At 33.7% G+C, this 21,673-nt stretch overlaps 1 protein-coding gene and 1 long non-coding RNA gene across 6 annotated transcripts in view; one reads left to right on the forward strand and one right to left on the reverse strand.

The window, feature by feature from the left end:
- LOC127876105 (uncharacterized) overlaps window positions 1–21,673 on the forward strand; it is a 50,747-nt gene that overhangs the window by 10,254 nt on the left and 18,820 nt on the right. Inside the window, exons 1-2 of one of the 4 annotated variants that reach the window (XM_052421031.1) lie at window positions 15,175–15,311; window positions 16,556–16,687. The exons of 1 other annotated variant lie outside the window; for it this stretch is intronic. In XM_052421031.1, the coding sequence (XP_052276991.1) occupies window positions 16,638–16,687 (50 nt within the window). In that variant the 5' untranslated portion in view covers window positions 15,175–15,311; window positions 16,556–16,637. Of the gene's footprint in view, window positions 1–5,789; window positions 5,918–15,145; window positions 15,312–16,555; window positions 16,688–21,673 lie in introns of those variants that run through there. 2 more of the 4 variants (XM_052421033.1, XM_052421032.1) reach the window with 2 other exon arrangements.
- Window positions 1,789–5,417, reverse strand: LOC127876135 (uncharacterized). 2 transcript variants are annotated; one of them, XR_008047669.1, is made up of 4 exons: window positions 5,316–5,366; window positions 4,018–4,079; window positions 3,358–3,579; window positions 1,789–2,927 (listed from the first exon to the last, which is right to left on the reverse strand). It is a non-coding gene; the product is annotated as an uncharacterized LOC127876135 (long non-coding RNA). The 2 variants fall into 2 exon arrangements; XR_008047670.1 differs by lacking the exon at window positions 4,018–4,079 and having other exon boundaries at window positions 5,316–5,417.

Genomic DNA, 21,673 nt, shown 5'->3' on the forward strand with positions numbered 1-21,673 from the left:
TAAGTTAATACTGGTGAATCAAGTAGCCCAGAAAAGTATTGGTAGGTTCATAAGTTAATACTGGTGAATCAAGTAGCCCAGAAAAGTATTGGTAGGTTCGTAAGTTAATACTGGGGAATCAAGTAGCCCAGAAAAGTATTGGTATGTTACCTGATTGGCATGATATGAATAAAATAATGTTTAAAATAGCAAACAAATTTCATACATAGTTTTTATGATAAGTTTTAGTGAACATTTCAAAATTACAAATATGCTTATATGTTATTTCAGAGTAAATTTAAGGCAGCCAACACATGGACAGTGGTGCCAATCAATGAAAAGAAGGGATACACGTACATGCACTGAGTACACAGAGATCATCAAGGAAAAAACCCTTCGATCAAAGTTCCTTTTTGATTCAGCTTATCCAAAGCTGATTGCCTCTACAATTGCCCCTTATATATCGACCTGCTGCTAATGAGGAGCTGCAATATCCAATAGGTCAGGGCAAGCAACCTGGAAACAATATGAAGATTTACTCATACAAATTGGTACATGGTGTATGTAACTATGTTGTTTTAACTAACTTCAACATACCATTATTATGAATTAAAAAATTGACAAAGCTGAAATCAATGATAACTGACTATGGGTAGGAACATGTGTGAATTTGGCAGCATGGTTTATATAGGATGTATACCATTGAGTATGAAAGTGCATGTGTGGCCCTGGCTGTTTTTTCAGTCAGTAGATGACTTTAGTATTTGAAATGATGCTTGAATTTATTTGTGTAATATGAAGGCGTGACCAAATGTGTGACATTATGGTCGACTGTCCTGTCATCATCATGATGATAAAATGTGATTTTAATATGTGAACTGCTTATAAACATAGGGCAGAAATATCATTGATAAAATACTGATGAACATAGCATACAAGTGCCCTGAAATGCAATGAGAATATTTATTTGAGTTTTAAGTGTGTTAGGTATTGTGAATTTTGTTAATTGTTTTGTTATAAAAATAAAGGATCCAAAGTATTCAATCATAGATCACTCTGAAAAAGAAGAATAGGTAAAAACCTTGTCTGGCAAATAACTACATAAACAATGGGCCAAGTTCCAGATTTTTTGTCACAAGTCAAGACGATTAACAGGAATTGTTGACTCTTATAGGTGTTATGTATCATGATTTGTGTTGAGTTTTTTTATGGGAAACCCATGATCAAATATGGTGAATTAATTGTTTTGTTATTACAATAGAGGATCCAAAGTATTTGATCATAGGTCACTCTGAAACAGAAGAATTTGTGAAAACCTTGTCTGGCAAATAGCTAAATAAACACTGGGCTCAGCATTTTCCTGATTTTTTGTCACAAGTAAAGACTATGAACAGGAATTATTGACTCTTTTAGGTATAAGCTACCATAGTCAATGTTTAGTGCGTGCTGCACACCACATTTGTTTATGTTCCATTAACAATGACATCAAAGCACAATGCTATGTATAGATTATGTATTGTTTTCCATTGTTTATCAGTCTATAAACAACCATTTATTGTAATAGCCTTACATAAACTGTCATAAAGATGATAAAGTGCTGTTTATCCATAAATAAAAAAATTGGTGGAATTCAGAAATAATTTGATCTGTCAAATGTTGAAAGTTGGAAACATTTATTCAAAATGTTATCAATCATAGTTTTGTTTCATGAATATAGAGTATTATGTTTTGTGTTCATTATGTTATGGATTTTGTTGTTTTGGTTTAAAATGTTTTAATAAATAACATGAAGAAATAAGAAGCTAGTCGTTCAATTTTGATTTATTATTTCATGTATATTACACAGCAAAACATTACTGCAAGAATGTTAAGTGAACACCTTATTATAATACATTTGTACATGTTGAGTTCAACACTGAACAAAACAATATGCATCAATTAAAAACGACTCATAATACATTATTATATGAAACTGCATCATGATTCAAAAGTTATAGAGCTAAAATAAATGGATGAGCCTTGCCCTGGGAAAATGGCTTAATGCATGTGCGTAAATTGTCGTACGAGATTAATCTGTGCTGATCATACCAATCAGGCAGACAATTGCTGCTTTATTGTATTTAATGTTGAAAGGGAGTCTCTTAGAGAAAATTCAGATAAGGCGGAAAGTGTTGCCCCTGATTAGCCTGTGCAGTCTGCACAGCCTAATCTTAGACAACCTTAAGTACATGCATTAAACCCCCTTTTCCCAGAGCGAGGCTCAAATATTTATTTAATGATTGATTAAGTCTTCCACATAACATCTTTTAAGAAACTTTCAGTAAAACATGTTTATTTGATGACAGGCACGGCAAAATCAGTAGTAAATTCATAGTATTAATTTGTGTTACATTATAATACTTACATATTGCTGCTGGTTATAAATGTGGAAAAAGTTTGAATATGCATTGCTAAAATACATGTTAATTTTCTAAGAAATACCCCTTTTATTTAAGGAATACTGTATGTATGCCCCTGTAATATTTCTGACAAAAAAAACAAGATAAATAAATAATGATTAATAGAACAGTAAACTTGGTGTTCATTTTGTATACAAAGGATAATTATGTTTTTATTATTTACACTATATTGAAAGAAATAAGATTACACCATTTAATAAAGAATGCATTACTGAAGATTCAAATTTAAAACAACCGTTTATCCACTTAAATGTTGCAAGCATTCTTAAACAACAAGACTAAAAAAGCTGTTAACAATAATTTTATTAACTACTTCCTGTCAAAAAAAGGCAGGTACAGTTTTGTTGTCGTCCCGTTGAAGGTGTCCATGTATCCAAAGGATGTACTGTGATCAATCTGTGTCCTCCACATCTTCAGTGCCAACACGTTGTTCCGAAACGTTTCCTGGATAAGGAGGGTGAGAGGATCAGTCACCACTTAACCCTTTTTCTGAAAAGTATGAACACATAAAAAACTCAAAACCCCTTGCTAAATCTATCTATATATATATATATTAGCTGTTATTGTCCAACTTTTAAGATGCAGGAACATAATGGCCACTGTTTCGACAGTAAATGAGTTAAATTTTCTACACTTTTGATTTCAAGCTGAGACAATTACATGAGTAGTTATACATGTTCTATATTCATATTACAAGCAACAATATTTGATAAAGATAAAATGCATTACTAATTCCGTTAAACAGGCCCACAGACAAATAAAATATTTGATATAGATAAAATGCATTAATAATTCTGTTAAATAGTCCACAGAAAAATAACATATTTGAAATAGATAAAGTGCATTATTAATTCTGTTAAACAGGCCCACAGAAAAATAAACATGAAAAATGGGTCATATTCAACAACAGTAAACATACTGGTCTCTGGCTTGTACAGTATTGTTAGGCCATGCCACAACAAAGATGGTCTTCATCATGGTCTACCAAATGGACAATTCTTGCAAACACACCATCATGGTTAGCTTGAGGATGGTCCAAGCTGGGCCAGGACAGGCTGTCAGTGATAACTATTGACTGTCTGGCAGCAATTTCCTTCAACAGCTCCTATGCTTCCGTATAAGTAAGGTGGTCAATGATATCCTTGAAAAGAAATTTCTGCATTTAACAATAAATGTTTTGAACATAAAGCTAAGAATTTTGACATAAGATGTAGCTACATGTACATATAGAATATTTTATTTTTCATGACACCATTTTTAAACATTCCTGTCAGTTTTTTTGTGTAAAATTTCAATATTCACCTAGTGAAGTGTAGGATCATTTTTTAAATTCTTTGCTCATGTAGCAACACAGTTTTACATACAAAGACTTTGTTTTATATATCAACAACTAGTGCGTTGAACTGTGTTTTTTCTGTTTCCATTCAAGAATATTGTGAAATGACATTTTTTTTTTTCAATGAAATCTCAACTTGCCTGAATATCTGGAAACATTATCTACAAATTATTTCAATATTCTCAAATGAAATCAACAGAAAAAAATGCAGCTAAATAAGTATAACTTTTCTGTTTCTTGTACCAAAGTGACAAAATCCAGTGATCCCTTCTTCATAAACTTCTTGGTTTTATTATGGTTGTATCCTATTGAAAAAGTAAATACACAATTTAAACCACTTTTTAAAACTATTTATGGTCTCCATTAAAAAAGTGAGTTGTAAATATGTGGTATTATTATCTCATAAGTTTTCTTCGACATTCAGGAAATCAAATCTTGATGATATTCAAAAGAATATTCTTGGCTTATACAAATATAATGATACATGCATTTCAGATGACCTGTATTTGATTTATTCACAATACAATGTACTGTTGAAATACACATTTATCAAAATATATATGTGCTTTGCTAAATTAACAAAGAATATAAAGATAAAATACTTTAAATAAAGAAACAATAAGATGCACGAAAATAAATTTGGGCGAGTTGTCTCTTGGTTGGAGCGAGTGACCATTTGTTTGATGCGAGTTTGTTTTGGGGCAAGTTGGTATTGGGGCGAGTTGTCTGGCGCCAGCTACATGCATTTGATGCCATGAATTACTAAACTGTGTTACTATTTTCAAAAATATTTTGGTTATTCAGTTTATTTATAAAATAGCTGTGCAGAAGAAACTAATATAAAAACATAAACCCTTTGCGTGCTGGGAAATTTGTCATCTGCTAAAATGTCATCCGCTGAATTTCTTAAATTAGCCATTTCTTAGACTTTTTTCAAAGAATACTATCAGAATAGCAAACAGTTTGGATCCTGATGAGACGCCACGTTCTGTGGCGTCTCCTCTGGAACATGGCGTCTCATCCGGATCCAAACTGTTTGCAAAGGCCTTCAAAATTCGGTTCCAGCGCTTAAAGGGTTAACTATGAGATTTGGATTTAAATTAATAAACTACCAGTACCATTCAAATGCATTTTAGTTAATAATAAATGTCATTGTCATATAACACACAATAATGAATATGTCAATAAATGCACAGCATCTTGAATTGCCTGACAACAAATAATGTTGTCACTGTCAGTTAAGAGGAAAGAAAAAGATACTGTTATGTTTAAATGATCTCAGTACCCCAAGGCTAATGATAAATTTAATTTATTTGCGCGAATACTAAAGTTAATTCTGTATTCAACTTGGCTTTTAATTTTAGTCTCTGTCTGTAACTTAAGTGTAAACGAGAGAATCAGTATTTACGCGTTCTGTGATGTATATGCATATACTTATGTAACGAAAACGAATCATTTGATCAGTTATACTATTTTAATCTACTTTTATAAAAAAAAATCATATGCACTATTGAGTTTTACAATAAAAAAACATATTTTACCTTCTTCTTCCGTGTTTGATAATACAGATTCCGCCATATTTGTTGTTGTTGTCACAATGCGTGTTTATATTTAAATTTATATGTAAAATCTATATTTAGTCGGGGAAAACCACAGGTGGTTAGCGTGTGGCTATGATATTATATAATATATATATTTGATAGTGAATTTTTTTTTTCAGAAAAGTTAATTTTTCGTTATAATATGATTATTTATCATTCAAAATGATGTTTTCACTAATTAATATCATAGCCACACGCTAACCACCTGTGGGGAAAACCCCGATCCAAGGGTCAGTGGTTCGAGCCTTGGTGCGGCTTACTTTTTTTCTTATTTTAACTTTATTTTTGTTTTATACTGGAGCACGTTATTTGCGATGTTTAAATTTATCAATATAAAGCATTAAATGAAAAACTTCAAAAAATTGCAATTTAAGTGTGAACAAGCCCCTTTAACGTTTGACCGCATCATAACCGCTTCTGGCCATCGTGTATTGACACAACGGCGTTATCTCCTTACCTTTATGCTGGTAACCCAGTTACGAGGCAAGTTTTGTGTTAGAGTGAAATATGTAATTGGAAACGGTGGATATTAATTAGGACAGGTAAACGCTGTCTTTTGTTGTTTGAATAGAATTGTTTAAAATATTTATTTTTTATAATCAGTTTGTTTTATTATACATGTATGAAAGTATGGTTTGATTTCAAAACTACTTTTAAATTTGCAATCCTACCAGATTGATTAATATTGCTTTGGTTTAAAGATGATTTGTCTGTTTGGTTTGTAATATTTCTGAAATGCTCATGGATTCGTAGAATTGTCACTGGAAATGTAAAATGGAAAAATATTGTTAATGCTATGATTGATTTTCAAAAATTCTACAACTGCGACAGTCACTATCCTGAAAACCTAATTAAGAAGATACAAAATGATTTTTTGAAAGAGGCATTGAAATTATTCGTTGAACTTTGTAAAAAAGATCCATTTCAAATGCAGCTGGTGCTTTAAAATCCAATGTTATATAACCCAGACATAGCCATTGGTAGCAAAAGTGTTTTTAAATAATGGTATGAAAAAGGCATACATTTTGTTGGGGGTTTGTTGCATAGCACTACATTTTTAACCTTTTACAGTCATGAAGAGTTTTGCAAAGTTTATAACTTCCGTCCAAACCACTTATTTTTCGTTGGAATTATTAACGCAGTAAAAAATACATCAAGTTAAGAAGCTCTTATGACACAGGTTTTATGAAGCCGTCTATCCCTACCAGCCTACGACCTACTTTGGTAAACACAGCGTGTATTGATAAATGGTCAAGCATTTTTGATAATATTGACACAAAATAATGGTGGCATATTTTTTTGAGATGTCTTTTCGTATTACAAGGCATACACATTTACAGTGGTTTTAATATAGAGTTGTGCATAGAATTATAGGTACAAACTCATTTTTATTAGCTCATCTATTTTTTTTAAACAAAAAAAAATATAATGAGCTATTGTCATCCCCTTGGCGTCGGCGTGGGCGTCCGGTTAAGTTTTGCGTTTAGGTCCACTTTTCTCAGAAAGTATCAATGCTATTGCATTCAAACTTGGTACACTTACTTACTATCATGAGAGGACTGGGCAGGCAAAGTTAGATAACTCTGGTGTGCATTTTGACAGAATTATGTGCCCTTTTTATACTTAGAAATTGAAAATTTTGGTTAAGTTTTGTGTTTAGGTCCATTTTATTCCTTAAGTATCAAAGCTATTGCTTTCATACTTGCAACACTTACTAACTATCATAAGGGGACTGTGCAGGCAAAGTTATGTAACTCTGACTGGCATTTTGACAGAATTATGTGCCCTTTTTATACTTAGAAAATTGAAAATTTGGTTAAGTTTTGTGTTTAGGTCCACTTTATTCCTACAGTATCAAAGCTATTGCTTTCATACTTGCAACACTTATTAACTATCATAAGGGGACTGTGCAAGCGAAGTTATGAATATCTGACTGGCATTTGGACAGATTTGGGCCCTTTATACTTAGAAAATTGAAAATTTGGTTAAGTTTTGTGTTTTGGTCCACTTTACCCTTAAAGAATCATAGATATTGCTTTCATACTTGGAACACTCGCAAACTATCATAAGGGTACAGTAAAAGGACAAGTTGCATAACTCTGGTTGTCATGTTTACTGAATAATGGCCCTTTTTGACTTAGTAACTTTGAATATATGGTTAAATTTTGTGTTTCGATCCACTTTACTTCTAAAGTATCAAGGCTATTGCTTTCAAACTTCAAATACTTTCATGCTGTCATGAGGTTACTGTACTGACAAGTTGAATTTTACCTTGACCTTTGAATGACCTTGACTCTCAAGGTCAATTATTAAATTTTGCTAAAATTGCCATTACTTCTTTATTTATGATTAGATTTGATTGATACTTTGACAAAACTACTCTTACCTGACATACCACAAAAGACTCCACCCAAACCATCCCCCGTGTCCTCCCCCCCCCCGGAATCCCCCCTATTTTTTTTTTAAGATCATCTCACAAATGACCACCCCCCACCCACCCACCCCAATTTTTTTTTTGAATTTTTTTAAACGGTTAAAAAACACAATTATTTAATTTTATTATTTTATTTTTGAAATACCGTCCATCCATCGCACCCAAGAAACCCCTCCCCCCCCCCCGAATTTTTTTTCTTTTTTTTGCATGTTTTTTTTCATTTTTGGAAGATAATGTAATAAATGTCCACACCCCCACACTATACACCCCTCTTCACTCAACCCCTCCCTCCTTTGTGATTGAAATTGAGAGTCCCTTTACCTTTAAAAAAAAAGTAGATGAGCGGTCTGCACCCGAAAGGCGGTGCTCTTGTTTAAATAGGATATGCCACTTCAGCAAACTGTACTTTTTGTGAAACTGAATGTGAAACTATTCAACATATATTTTGGGAATGCAAGCATGTCAATCAGTTAATAACATTATTGTTGTCTGAATGTAATCTGTTGAAACGTCTAAATATGCCCTCCTTTTTACTTGGACATTCAATCACAAATGCCGCGGAGCTCTTGTTTACTACTGATTTGATAATTGAATATATCATTTATCATTTTGTTGATAATATGATGCGATACCAGTTTTTGACAAAAGAGAGAAGATTTATTTTATCATTAAATTTCACAATCTATACATTTTCTGTATACTTTTTGGGCGCTGTGAAGTACTTTAGATATGATTGTATTAAGAAAACGCCCTCAGTACGTCCTTAACCTTATTGATACCCAACCTGATATGTTATAATCGTTTCTTTTTTTCTGTCCATATTGAGAGACAATTGAAGAGAATGTGTGAAAACACGTTAGCTAGTATAGTATTGAGTGTTTTCCTCGGTTATTTTGTTCTAGGTTACTTTCACACTCAACTCTTTAAATATCGGTATACTGTAAGCCAATCCTTAGCATTATATTAGAGCGTTGTGAAATAGGCTGTTATATATTACTAGTTAAGGTGATAAAATATCGAACGCGCTTTCTATGAATTCTGCTAATATTTCATTAGGTCCCAACGCTTTACTATTCTTTTGTTTACAAACTGCCTTTTGCACCCCAGGAAACCCGATACCTTGGGGGTCGTGTAATACCATAGGGGACAGTGCTGTGCATTTTGGCATGAACTTACATAGGGTTAGTAAATTGGAAAAATTAAATTTTTCAAAGCCCAATATGAAACAACTGTGTATTAACATTGATAACAAAGGTATTGGCCTACATGTGGAAAAAATCCGGACAAATTGTCTTTTAAATATGAGCGAAATGTGTCTCCCTGAAGTAGAAAATCGGGCAAAACGGGCCATGTTCAGGTATTAAGGGGAGAAAAAACTGCTTTAATTTGCAAGCCACTACCATTATTAAAGGTCACGAAAAAGAATTATAAAGTCACTGGCCACATATGGTTTCCTGGTCTTCCCCAGATGGTATCAATGTTTTCCCATGGTCATTAAAAACGCAAATTTCTCCACAATAAATAGTTTTCTGGAGAAACCCTGCTGAAAGGTTATGGCAGATATGTGAAAGTTTGTATAAATCCTTTAATTATTGTAGTGGCTTGCAAATTAAAGCAGTTTGTTCTCCCCTAAATGCCTGAACATGGCCCGTTTTGCCCCATCTTCTACTTCAGGGAGCCACATTTCGGTCATTTTTTAAGAAAATGTGTCAGAATGTTTACTTCATGTAGGCCAATACCTTTGTTATCAATGTTAATACACAGTTGTTTCAAATTGGAAATTCATTTTTTCCAATTTACTTACCATATGTAAGTTCATGCCAAAATGCACAGCACTGTCCCCTATGGTATTACACGACCCGCAAGGTATCGGGTTTCCTGGGGTGTTTTGTATTTCGTTCACCTTATTTCGCAGTCTTAATGAGCATCGTGTGTTTCATAGCTTTCAGCGATGCCTTCATTAGTGTGCTCATGTGTAGTTTGGATTTCCCTTTGAAGGAAATTGAAATGTTTAATTGTTATACCTTTTTGACAAGTTTTCCAAAATGTTCTAGGTCGTATTTTAAAAGTCGTTTAGACTCGAATTCACTCTATGGTGAATGCTGACATCAGTCGATGCTAACATAAGCCGACGTCGACAAATCTCGCACTGTACTATCGGCTCACTATCTATAACTGCCATATCAGAAGCCAGTGTGGTGTAGTGTTAAAGGGGCCTTTTCACAGATTTTGGCATTTTTTAACTTATTCATTAAATGCTTTATATCGATAAATGTAAACATTGGATCGTAAAAGCTCCAGTAAAAAATCAAAAATAACATTAAAAAAAGGAAAAGAACATTGGCCGGACTAGGTTTCGAACCAGTGACCCCTGGAGTCCTGCCAGGGACCTGAAGTAAAAACGCTTTATCCTACTGAGCTATTCCGCCGTGTACACATATTGAACGTATTTTATACCTTATATAAGCAATCTTCGTAGTTTCACAAAATTTAACGACAAAAACAGAACTCTCCAAATTATTCAATCGTTTCGCGTTGCAACGCTTTATAATTTTTAGGTTTTAAAATCGTCAAAAGATGCATATAATGGCTATATTAGACCATGGTAAATGTTCAGTATAACTGTTTCCTCACAAATATCATAACTAAAACGAAAATTTGCGAATCTGAAACAACTTTTTTCAATTTTGTCAATTTACCAAAGCGTGAAAAGATCACTTTTTAGCTTTTGCTTTAAGAGGTCCATAATTCGCCCCGGGGCAGGCAGGCATATATCCATTATTTTAAGTGCTCCTGCATATTCAAATTATTTACAAGTTATAACGGATTTTCCAAAACATTTATGAAGAGACATTAAAAAACACGAACAATGTGTAAACAAGTCACTTTAAGGAAGTAGTAATTACTAATCACCGACTTTGATTTTATAGCCGCTATCGGGTCACATTTCTCGTGACAAAAGGTATCGCATTTCCTAAATCAACCCCCGTGTACCCAGTTGGCGGCAGATGTTTGGATTGAGGTTTTGTATTCAAGTTTGATCTTGACAATGAGTCCGAGAGTCCAAGAGTGTTATCAGTGAAGGGTCGATACAATACTGTGAAAATAAACAACACATTATTTAATAGACGTGTGCTGTCGATAAATTGATTTTAACACTAATAGTGAACTGTGAAATAAAGTACCAATAGACCACGAACGAATAGTGCAACAGGTGTGTTTCAAAGAATAATTGTACGCGTGTATCAACAGGCTTTTACACACACAAAAGTGGCAGTCAATTCACGATAAAAGTGCGTAAAGGCATTTCTTCGAAACGCAAAAGTGAAGGGGGTTTATTTATGATCGCTTTTTATAGCGACATCAAGTGTTCAATTCCTTCAGGAAAAATATGTACTAACGACAGATGCGAAATTTTTCGGCGTATATTAAGTCTATCAAACCGACTAGTAAACTAAAGAGATATATTGCACATGCATTGCTAATTTTGTTTCGACTCCCATTTTATGCAAAGTCATGTCCGTTGGAAAAAGCCCTGCTGAGAATTTATCTTACGTGTATTGAGGTACAATCTTAGTCCTGTGTTCGTTACTAACATTTTATCTCTTACGTTTAAGCGTTATATCGGATTGGGTAAACATAGTTAATATTCTACTTATCGACAAGCATGATAAGTGAGTTCGTTACCTTATAAACCCGTAAAAAACCCGTCTACCAAGCATGCTAGCACAGTTGGTTACCATAGTTACAACTCAACTATTTACCCAGCATTATCTAGAAAAGAAAATAAACATTATGGAATTAAAGAAGTTAACTGAAAGGCAGTTGGTGAAAAGGGACTGATTGAGAGTATTTTAACGAAGCAATCCTAACTATTGATGAACAATACTTGTTGTCTTTTGTCACTAGGGTTTATTAAGGGTACATCGTAAACGCCAAATAGCGAAGCTACATTCTATTGAAGGTAAATACAATAACACAGTCATATACATATCAGCATTGGGTTTAGTACGAATAAGTAGGTATTAATGAAGCTTAATGCTTATATGAGACATAAATTCCCCGTACATCGAAATGAACAAACTTGAGTCGACAAGAGAAGTTTTAAATTATTTATAATGAGACAGACAGCTTCAGACAAGTTTATTTTATTATAATAGTTCTTTAATAAATGGCTATCTGGAAGCTTCGGCAGTCACGCTGTTTTGTCTTACCGCTCCTGGAGCTCGATGAAGGCTTCAAAAGGCCGGACCCCTTCAACACTAATGAAAACGGCATTCAGAATAAATTATATTATTAAGTGCCGCATCAAATTATCTACTTATTAAAAACAAAAATCATTGCTTTTTAAATATTGTGAAAAGTGATAATAATTACTTACACAATAAAGGTATGAACATGCCTGTTTAACTTTTAGCCGGTCTGACTTGCTTCCAAGTATTTTAGATTCTGATCGTGTGTTTCTTTACATATGTGACTGTTGCGACTGGAGCACATGCAATCGGGAACAACAGTTTTAATTAGTTGTGGTTCTGCAAAGAAATCATGAAACAAGAAAAATCGAAGTAATGTGATTAATTATTACATGTTATATGTGTTTACAAACAATAGTATTTCGGGGAAAAAAACACAATATAGAACTACATACACAAAATAACATAATCTCCCATTAGTGGTCGAACAGAAAAAGCCTGTATTTTGTAGGGAGATATTGGTCCTGTCGTCTACGCATGCTAATCAGGGACGAGACTTTTCGTTTTATGGTATTTTTCGTTTAAAGGAAGTCTCATTTAGCGCAAATCAAGTTAAAGCGGAAAGTGTAATCCCCGATTAGCATGTGCGGACTGCACAGGCTGAACAAGGACGACACTTAACGCAAATGCATGAAGCCCATTTTCCCAAAGTGACGTTCTATTTTTTTTTACAAATAATGCCAGCATCATACTGATTTATGTCCATGAGGGGCCCAATTTCCAAATATCAATGCTACTGGTGTGGGAACTGAATATGGTAGGTAGGTTAATGTCAACATGGTATGCGTGTGCACAAATTATTGCGTTATGAATAATGGCATATTTCTATTGGGGATATTAGGTGCATCAATTATTTAAATATCATGGTTTCATTGGATAATGTGAATGTCGCCTTCAAACAAAGTGTTCTGCATATGTATGCATCAATCATAAATGAGAGGATTTTGTTAAAGTGCAATTATTTAAATCTGATAATTGCATCATCCAAAGACACAAAATATAATTCTTTATATCATTGTTATCAAATTTTTACCAAGGAACAAGTGCTGCCTGAAGTTATTTTATGGAAGGTTTTAGAATTATATGATTTGAAATAAGTGTACATGATGGAAAGTGAACATTATTATGCGATTATGCAGAGGTATGGTAGACAAGAAGTTTTTTTTAAATATATACGGCGTGGGTGTTTATTAATTTTGTGTGTTGGTTAAAAACGATTAACTTAAACGAACGAGATCAAAGACTTATGTAAAATGTAGGGAAGTTTTTTTTTTAAATAATTTAAGTCACCTGTTATCTAAATACATTATACTTTAAAGGTTTCTGAACTGTGATACGACAATTGATATTTTCTGTTCTTTATTCGCTTTTTTTTTACTGCAATTGAACAAAATCAGTTACAAAAAAGACACCATATTATTTAGAATTCTCCGACAATCAAAGTTTCCAACCGTCAATCTTTTCCTCATTTTTTCATTACCATTTAAAATTAAAATAATCACTTTTATGAACCTAAATACTGATAAAGCAATAAGTTGTGTATATATTTATACATGAATGGCATATGTATGCATTCATGATAGTAAACGAGATACAACAAGTGGAATACATTAAATATAAAGACTCATTGTCGTTATCCCCACTCAGAAGTCAAGAAAAATCTTTAAACGTCATTCTTTTTTTTTAATTCTCCAGAAAACAAAAACAATCTTTAATGAAAACTACAATCAACAAAACATTTAACATAAACGAAGAACATCTTGTGCAAATATTTTTCTTGTTTAAATTTCGAATCTGGCCGCGCTGCGCTCCTACTAGGCTATTCCTTCGCCTTCCGTTGCACATTAACACTGACAACAACGCATCCGTGAAAAGTAATTGAATAGGAAATTTGTCAACATTAGATCAAATGTGAAAATCGCTTTGTAGAGAGCACGAAAACATCCACTTTCGTCCCCTAGGATGTATTTGTTGATCAAAGTATATCTATATCTGCATACAGTGAACCCGCGTTTATCCGGTATTCGATAGTCCGGAAATCTCGCGATCCGGACGAAAGTCAAGGGGAACGGATTCATTATGCAGTATTTTACCCCGTTAAGTCCGGAATCTCGCATTCCGGATCCCGACGTAGATTTCGCGACACCGATCTGTGTATTTAGCTGTAATTATGTCTCGTTACTCCGAATGCTTCCCAACATGGGGGGGGGGCTTAATCGCCCACCCGCCGTATAAACAAAAGCGCAATCACCGAGGCGTGAAGTATTGTTGTTTTAGGCTTAATGTTTAGGCGTGATAGCTAATAGGCGTGACTAAACATGATTCGACTCCGACTTTAAACTTGTCGGCATTACACAATGCATCTTAAATGGCACATTTGTATAGATGTTTGATTTTCTTTAATGTCTTTAATGAGCTGAACACGCGATTAATTAAGACGCATGGAGAATGATGACTGTTCTTCAAGACCGATCCATCAAGGAGTGTCGCCAAACAAAAGTGACGGATTTTTTCACGAAATGAACTTGTTATGTGTGAAAAGTTGTGCTAGGATTATTTAAACAATCCATTTAAAACGGATCGAACGTAACATATCGCTATTTTTATCAATTCAACATTCTGTTGTAGGAGACGGGTTATACATAAAGATATTAAAACAGTATCGCAGTTTTATGTTTTATTTTCATTTGCCTTCAACACCCTTGATTTGTAACTCTGTGACGTCACCAGCTTACAGCTCGCGTGCCAACCATGGCAACGTTTTTTAACTGCGGCAGTATCACACGAGATACACGCGGCCCTCATGAAAAGTATATACAGCAACAAAAAATCGATTCAATACTTAGCTATCAACGCTAACTGTGTGATTGTGACATTCACAAAGCTTTACGTCATGTGTGAACATGTACTAAAATTCGGTTACGCGTTTTTGTATTTACATTTTTTAACAACATTTGATTTTTTAAAACTAAATACATGTCTGCGTAACAAGAAAATATCATTCTTGGTGCGAAATAAGTATGTAAATACATATTTTTCCGTTATCATTTGGACTGCATTCTAACCACTTCTGGTGTATTGACATGCATATCAAACCACAACGATGTTATCAAACAACCTTTATCTTGTGCCCATTTACGAGGCCATTTTGTGTTAGAGTGAAATACGTAATTAGAAACGGGGAATATTATTCATCAGGACAGCTGTCTTTTGTTGTTTGAATGGAATTCTTTAACATGTTTTTTGTTTGTAAGTTTTGTGTTTTATATTCAGTTTATTGTGTAAGTAATTTTGTAACGGTGCCTTGGTTTATCCGCAAGGCCCATTTTCCCTAACATTTCTTTAATGTGTGATGCCAAGTTATTTATATTGTAATTAATTCCATTTTCTGTTTTCAACATGAAATAAAGCTTTTTTTCACGATGTTGTTTTCCTGCTAAATGGAAAATAAAACATAAATGATCCAGTTTCAAATCATTGATCATTCAGTGGTATCTTCCGATTCGTCATACAGGCCAATCAGGTTAACTGATGTTAAAGGGATCTTTTCACGTTTTGGAAAATTGACAAAATTTATAAAAAAAAATGTTTCAGATGTAAAATGTTCGTTGTAGTTATGGTATTTGTGAAAATACAGTAATACTGAACATGTACCATGCTCTAAACTATCTATTACATGCATTTTTTACTATTTAAAAACTTAAAAATTATAAAGCGTTGCAACGCGAAACGATTTAATAATTTGGAGAGTTTTGATGTTTTTTTGTCGTAAAATTTTGTGACACTACGAGCATTGCTTATATAAAGTATACAATTCAACAATAATAACATTAGCACGAATGGTATAAGCGATTGACTTTTACTCCAGAGGTTAGTGGTTCGAGCCCAATTGAAGGTGTTTTTTTCTTTCTTCAATTTTATTCTGTTTTTACAAGAGCTTTTTAGATCCAATGTTTGCATTTATCAATATAAAGCATTTAATGACAAACTTCAATACATGCAAAAATCTGTGAAAAGGCCCCTTTAAGATAGTAATTTTCTTACAAATTTTGAATTGAATCGTTGAATGCCCTTTGCTTTATATTGAGCCCAAACTTTAGCCGAATAGTTTAGATTGGACTTCTTATTATTTAGTCAAAATATTTAAATGTTCTCTTGTTTGAAATTCATTTTGATTGAAGACGGAAAAAGCATTTCCTTCATGCCTGTTCTGAAATGCATTTTTGACTTCTGTTCTGTCAATGTCATTGTCACAATAAGAGTGAAAATCGTGTGGGGCCACTAGTTATAATACTATAATATTCTCAATCCTTTTACTATGTTGCGATCATTCAATTATGAATTATCTTTTTTTTAGAACTTTTCGCTGTCATGTCCAATGTGCAACCATATCTGTGTTAACAAGCCCTTGATGGAGACGGAAATTTATTTTTTGTTTGATTTGTGTATTTTAACAGTTTTGACTTGAGACGTATCTTTCTTTTAGATTTCAGTATATTTTGAAAGTGTGTTTACAAACGCTCGTATCTCGAAAGTAACGTCCCTGAAAGAGAGGTCGCACTAAAATCTTTCAGCATGCTGAAAACTGTGTCAGAACAGAACAGTACAATACTTATTTATCCCAGGTAAACATCGATATAACATATGGAATATATAATATTCACATTACGAAATACATTTCCAGTTACCGGTTCGAGTGTTGTACAGTTTAGTATAGGGGGAGTCTTACAAACAGTCTAACTCACTGTAACAGAAAAATGGATTTTTATGTGCGAGTTATGGAGCAATACGGTAACGATAAAGATTAACATAGTTCTCAGAGGCGTATTTAGGTGGGGGGCTAGGGGGCTAAAGCCCCCCCAGCTGGCTGGCTAGACACGATTTTTAATAAAAATGAGCCCCTTACAGTTTCAGTCCACTTGTGTATTTCCTGTCATATGTCCCTAATAAAGCCATAAACAGCTGTCGATTTGTGTGATTAGCCCCCAGGCATGTGTACAGACGATCTTACCTTCGTCAGCTCAAGTGCACGCTTCATTGACTGTAAGTAATAAACTGCGCTATTTGATTGGCTGAAGAAGATACATTCAACTAATGAAATTCATCCATACATTTAGCTATTGATAAATGTTTACAAATGGCTGCCGCACGAGACTTGTGAAAAACAATATTTCAATTTGTAGCAATTAAAGAGTTTAGACGAACGCAATGGACAATCATAACTATTTTTTCGGTAATTTCTTTGATGAATTTTATTGGTATTAGCTCTTTAGAGTGATAATCCTTTTGAGTAACAAGTTATTGCCAGTGAAATTCAACTGCAAACTTAATGAATGGCAATTATTTTTTTGATTAATTTTTTTTTTACAAATCGGGCTAACTGCTTTGATGTTCATCCTTACTTTTTAAAATTAAAAAAGACTCAAAAATGAAGAATTACTTTGCTATATGAAACTAAATCATTTTCTTAAAGCGTGACAACATCGAGGCAGCAACACCCGAATTAAACTACACAGAAACCTAACGACTCCCTTTGTTAACACTTTTGTGAACGAAATGGACACCCGATTCAGTGATTTGCAGACTAAGGCAGCCATGGGATTGAAATTATACCTGAACAAATGTTCGCCTCTCCTGTCAGTGCTAGTGACCTTGAATGGTTCATTGATGATCTCCCTTTCCCTCAGTCCCTCCCTGCTGAGTTGCACTTTATATGGCAGGCTAGGTGGAAAGGTGTACCCAACACTCCTACTACCCTTCAGGGCTCTGTTGCACATTGTGATTCCCAGCTGTACCCCATCATTTACACTGTTTTGTCCATATCATGTGTGCTCCCTAATACATCATGCGAGTGTAAAAAGAGTATCAGTGCCCAAGGACTTGTTAAGACAAAACTAAGATCATCAATGGGTCAGGACAGGTTGTCCGCTGTGTGCCTGCTTTCCATTCATAGGGACATGGACATAAACATTTTAATGTTGTACCTAAGTTGACCTAGTAGGATATCCAACAAGGTTAAATAGGAGGTCCACCCATCTAACTCTGTTAAAAAATGTATGGATAAAGATAATGTCTCCCACCACTTTAGTGGTTTGAGAGACATTTGATTTACCCCTGTGTGTCTGTCTGTCCGTACATCTGTCACACTTGATGTGTGAACTCAAGTTCTTATTTGTTTTACATGCACTTTTATCATGCAAAATGCTGATTAGATAGCAGGAAATCGCATCATTTCAAGATGCCATTTAAAAAAAAAATCGTCGACGGAAGGGGACACCCCTCCCGCACCCTCCCCTGTTGAGCCCCCCCTCTGAAAATTTTCTGGATACGCCTCTGGTTCTACATCATTGACATTTGAGCCAATGTTATAAACTGATTATAATAAATACCGGTATGTTATAATTATAAGAATAATAGTGATAATTATAATAAATGCCAAAACTAGGAACAGTAAAGAACGTTAGAAAGGATTAGTGTAGGAATCGGGAAATGCTTTAAGTTATAAAACGTTTTAACGTGTAACATAATAATGTAGATAGCGAAAACAAGACTTTAAGTTTACATTTAAACGATTTAATTCTTAAAACGCTAAACGTAGTAAGACAGAGATGTAAGTGGTAGTTTTAGAATTAAGGAATTGCGATCACACAAGAATCAATTGCGGAATGGGGCATCATTAGTAAACTATGGTCTGTTAATGATCCTCAGAAACGTTAAAATCTATGACAACTCTGATGAAAGTCTGAATATGCTTGAATATGAATGAATTTGCTTCGTATTATCCGTCTCTAAAACCGGAGATATGCAGTTGCAAAGTTTCTGGGTGGACATTGGGCAGATTTTCAAAACAATCACGACCCATTTGGAAACATGAGGACCTTTATAAGTTGTGGCGTGCTATAATTCGTAAAAGCAAATCGATGTCTTTTTGCCTGTGTGACGAGCATATTTTAGCCATATAAATCGCTCAGTATATAAAACGTTGCTTTGCACTTGTACAAGGTAATGCCTGCACAAAAACATCGGCTTCTAGCCGATCTAATAAATGAATTTGCATTTTTCGAAAAGAGATGGAGCCAATGCCAATGAGGTGGCGCTCAGATTAGGAGGTTGTGCCAATAAACATGTATAGCTATTTTAAAGTGAAATATTTAATATTACGGTTAATATTATGTTTATATGACTTACACTATTTTTTGTAAGTTGACTACTTCAGCACATTTGAGTCGCGTGCGTTTTTTATTAGAAAAAGTAGTTTTCTAATAATGTCTTGATGTATTTAAACGTTCGTCTTTGTAAGATAAGAACATTTAACATGTTTTATACACACAACAAATTTAACCGAGTTTTTTGCATATTTTTGGAGTTTATAGTGGAAAAAACAACATATATGGGCCTCATTATGTATCGTTGACCTTGGCCTTTTAGTAAATTAAGCATTTGGATTAAGCGACACAAATCATCGTTTCAAGAAGAAGTATTATCTTACATTTATTTCGTGAACTATCATATTGTATACAAATATTGCTGTCAATTAATTATTTTTATTATGTTGAACCTAAAGTTATTGCTTTTATTGAGTATTATAAATTTTTGGTATACATCGTACAATGTTTTATTCATGATGGTGACGTCTTAATTGCGTTGATCACTTATATATTTAAAGCACTAGATCTTATATATTATAGAATGTGTTTATGTTCTGTAAAGATTTGTGCCTTCGTATGTACGTTGAAAAATAAATTAAATATAACATTTGATAATGTAATTACGACACGACTGTAAATTTATAAATCCTGCATTGGCGCCACCTCCTACCATTAGCGCCATCTCCTAAGCATAGGCTCCATCTCTTTTGGAAAAAAGCAAAATTATCTACTACGTCGCTAAGAAGCCAATATTGTATGTTGTACGCAATCGTTTGATGCCGTTATCGATTTAATTGAGAGAAAATTTTCTCGTAACACAGGAAAAACTTATCGAAATGCTTTTTAAAACTCCACCATGCCACAACTTATAAAGGTTTTCACGTTTTTAAATGGATTGAGAATGTATATTTCTGTACATTTTTAATGAATTAATCTTCGCTGAATCGCACTTCATTTCCCGATTTTAAAAACAATGCGACATATGTTGAAAAAAAAAACAACAAATAAAACCTTATCAACCTTTAAAATTATCCATGAAATTTCAAAACACCCGGGCCTGAGCGCTACCTCGGAAGTTGCATTGGCTCATCTATTGATGCAGCTCAAAAAAGAGGAGACGCGCATGATGAACGGCCGTGATATTGCATACATCTAGTAGAATTAGTTGACCAGTCGCCAACTCCGCCCACATTTTGTCGATCAGCCAATCAGATATCGATTTTTCACACACCCCTCAGCAACGCTTATCTGGCCGCCATTTGGTCCGACAAATAAAGCGTGTTGTACATATGGAATGGACGTAATTTTTAAGAGTTTACACAGATTTTATATCAAATGCATGATCATTACTGTTCGATCATTATTCAAAATTGTAGGTGCTATACATATTTTATAGAAGGTTATTATTTTATCTTTATTTCTTGAACATATGAACGAGTAATGAGAAAACAACACACAATAAATAGTTTAACCACACCAGGTGTGTGTTCTATAAAACGTGTTATACCGTTTGATGCACAAGATTATTAAGCAGTTTGGGCAACATAATAATTGCCACACGTGCTTATTAATCTCAGCGTAATTGTCGATGATTAATAAATAACAGTATGTTGCGTGGATCTCAGAATGAAGGAACATTTAGGCACTGTTAGGTACTGTACACAAGAAAAGAAAACTATTTAATTACTTAAATGATTTCCAATTATATATTTATTTTCTGTGGATCATAAACAAGGGAAATCATTATAAATTGTTAACTTAAATATTGTTTTAACTAAAGTAAAAACAACACAAAGGTGATTTCAACGCGGCTTAAATTAGCCAGCTTAAAGCGACTTCAAGTGTAAAATGTACGGCTTATAATACAACAACAACATTTCTAATACAACATATATTGGTACGGGGAGAAATGTGAACATTGCAATTAACATATAAGGGCCATCTTGTTATAAATAAGCAAATGCATAATATGCTAAATGTATTCAATTCGAATGTTCGTGAACAGCACCGTAATACCAACATTTCTTTTTTTGATAGTGAAATGTAACAGGTTCGCATTAAACATACATGAAATAAAATGCATATTAGACTATCTGTTAATGAAACCACGAAATTAGGCCTGTATTAAATTATGGTTACAATCAAAATTTAATTTATATCCAAATAAAAAAAATCGGTGTCTTTTAAAAAATAACACAATAAAACAAAGATCTAAACATTTTTAATAAACAAAAAACCCATCATGATATGGATATGTCATTTGCATTTAATAAAAATATTTTCAAAATTATATATGAATAGCCACCGGGTTCACTGTCAGACGGTTGAATACAAGTTCAAAATCAATATGAAATAAATGCTCATTTTTACAACGGATTTTTCATCACCTCCCTATATAATATGTATAAGAAACGTTTCTGATAGTCAGTCTGCCGTTAACTCATTTATTTTGATTACGCCATT

The sequence above is a fragment of the Dreissena polymorpha genome, chromosome 4 (genome assembly GCF_020536995.1).
Source record: "Dreissena polymorpha isolate Duluth1 chromosome 4, UMN_Dpol_1.0, whole genome shotgun sequence".
Taxonomy (NCBI): Eukaryota; Metazoa; Mollusca; class Bivalvia; order Myida; family Dreissenidae; genus Dreissena; species Dreissena polymorpha.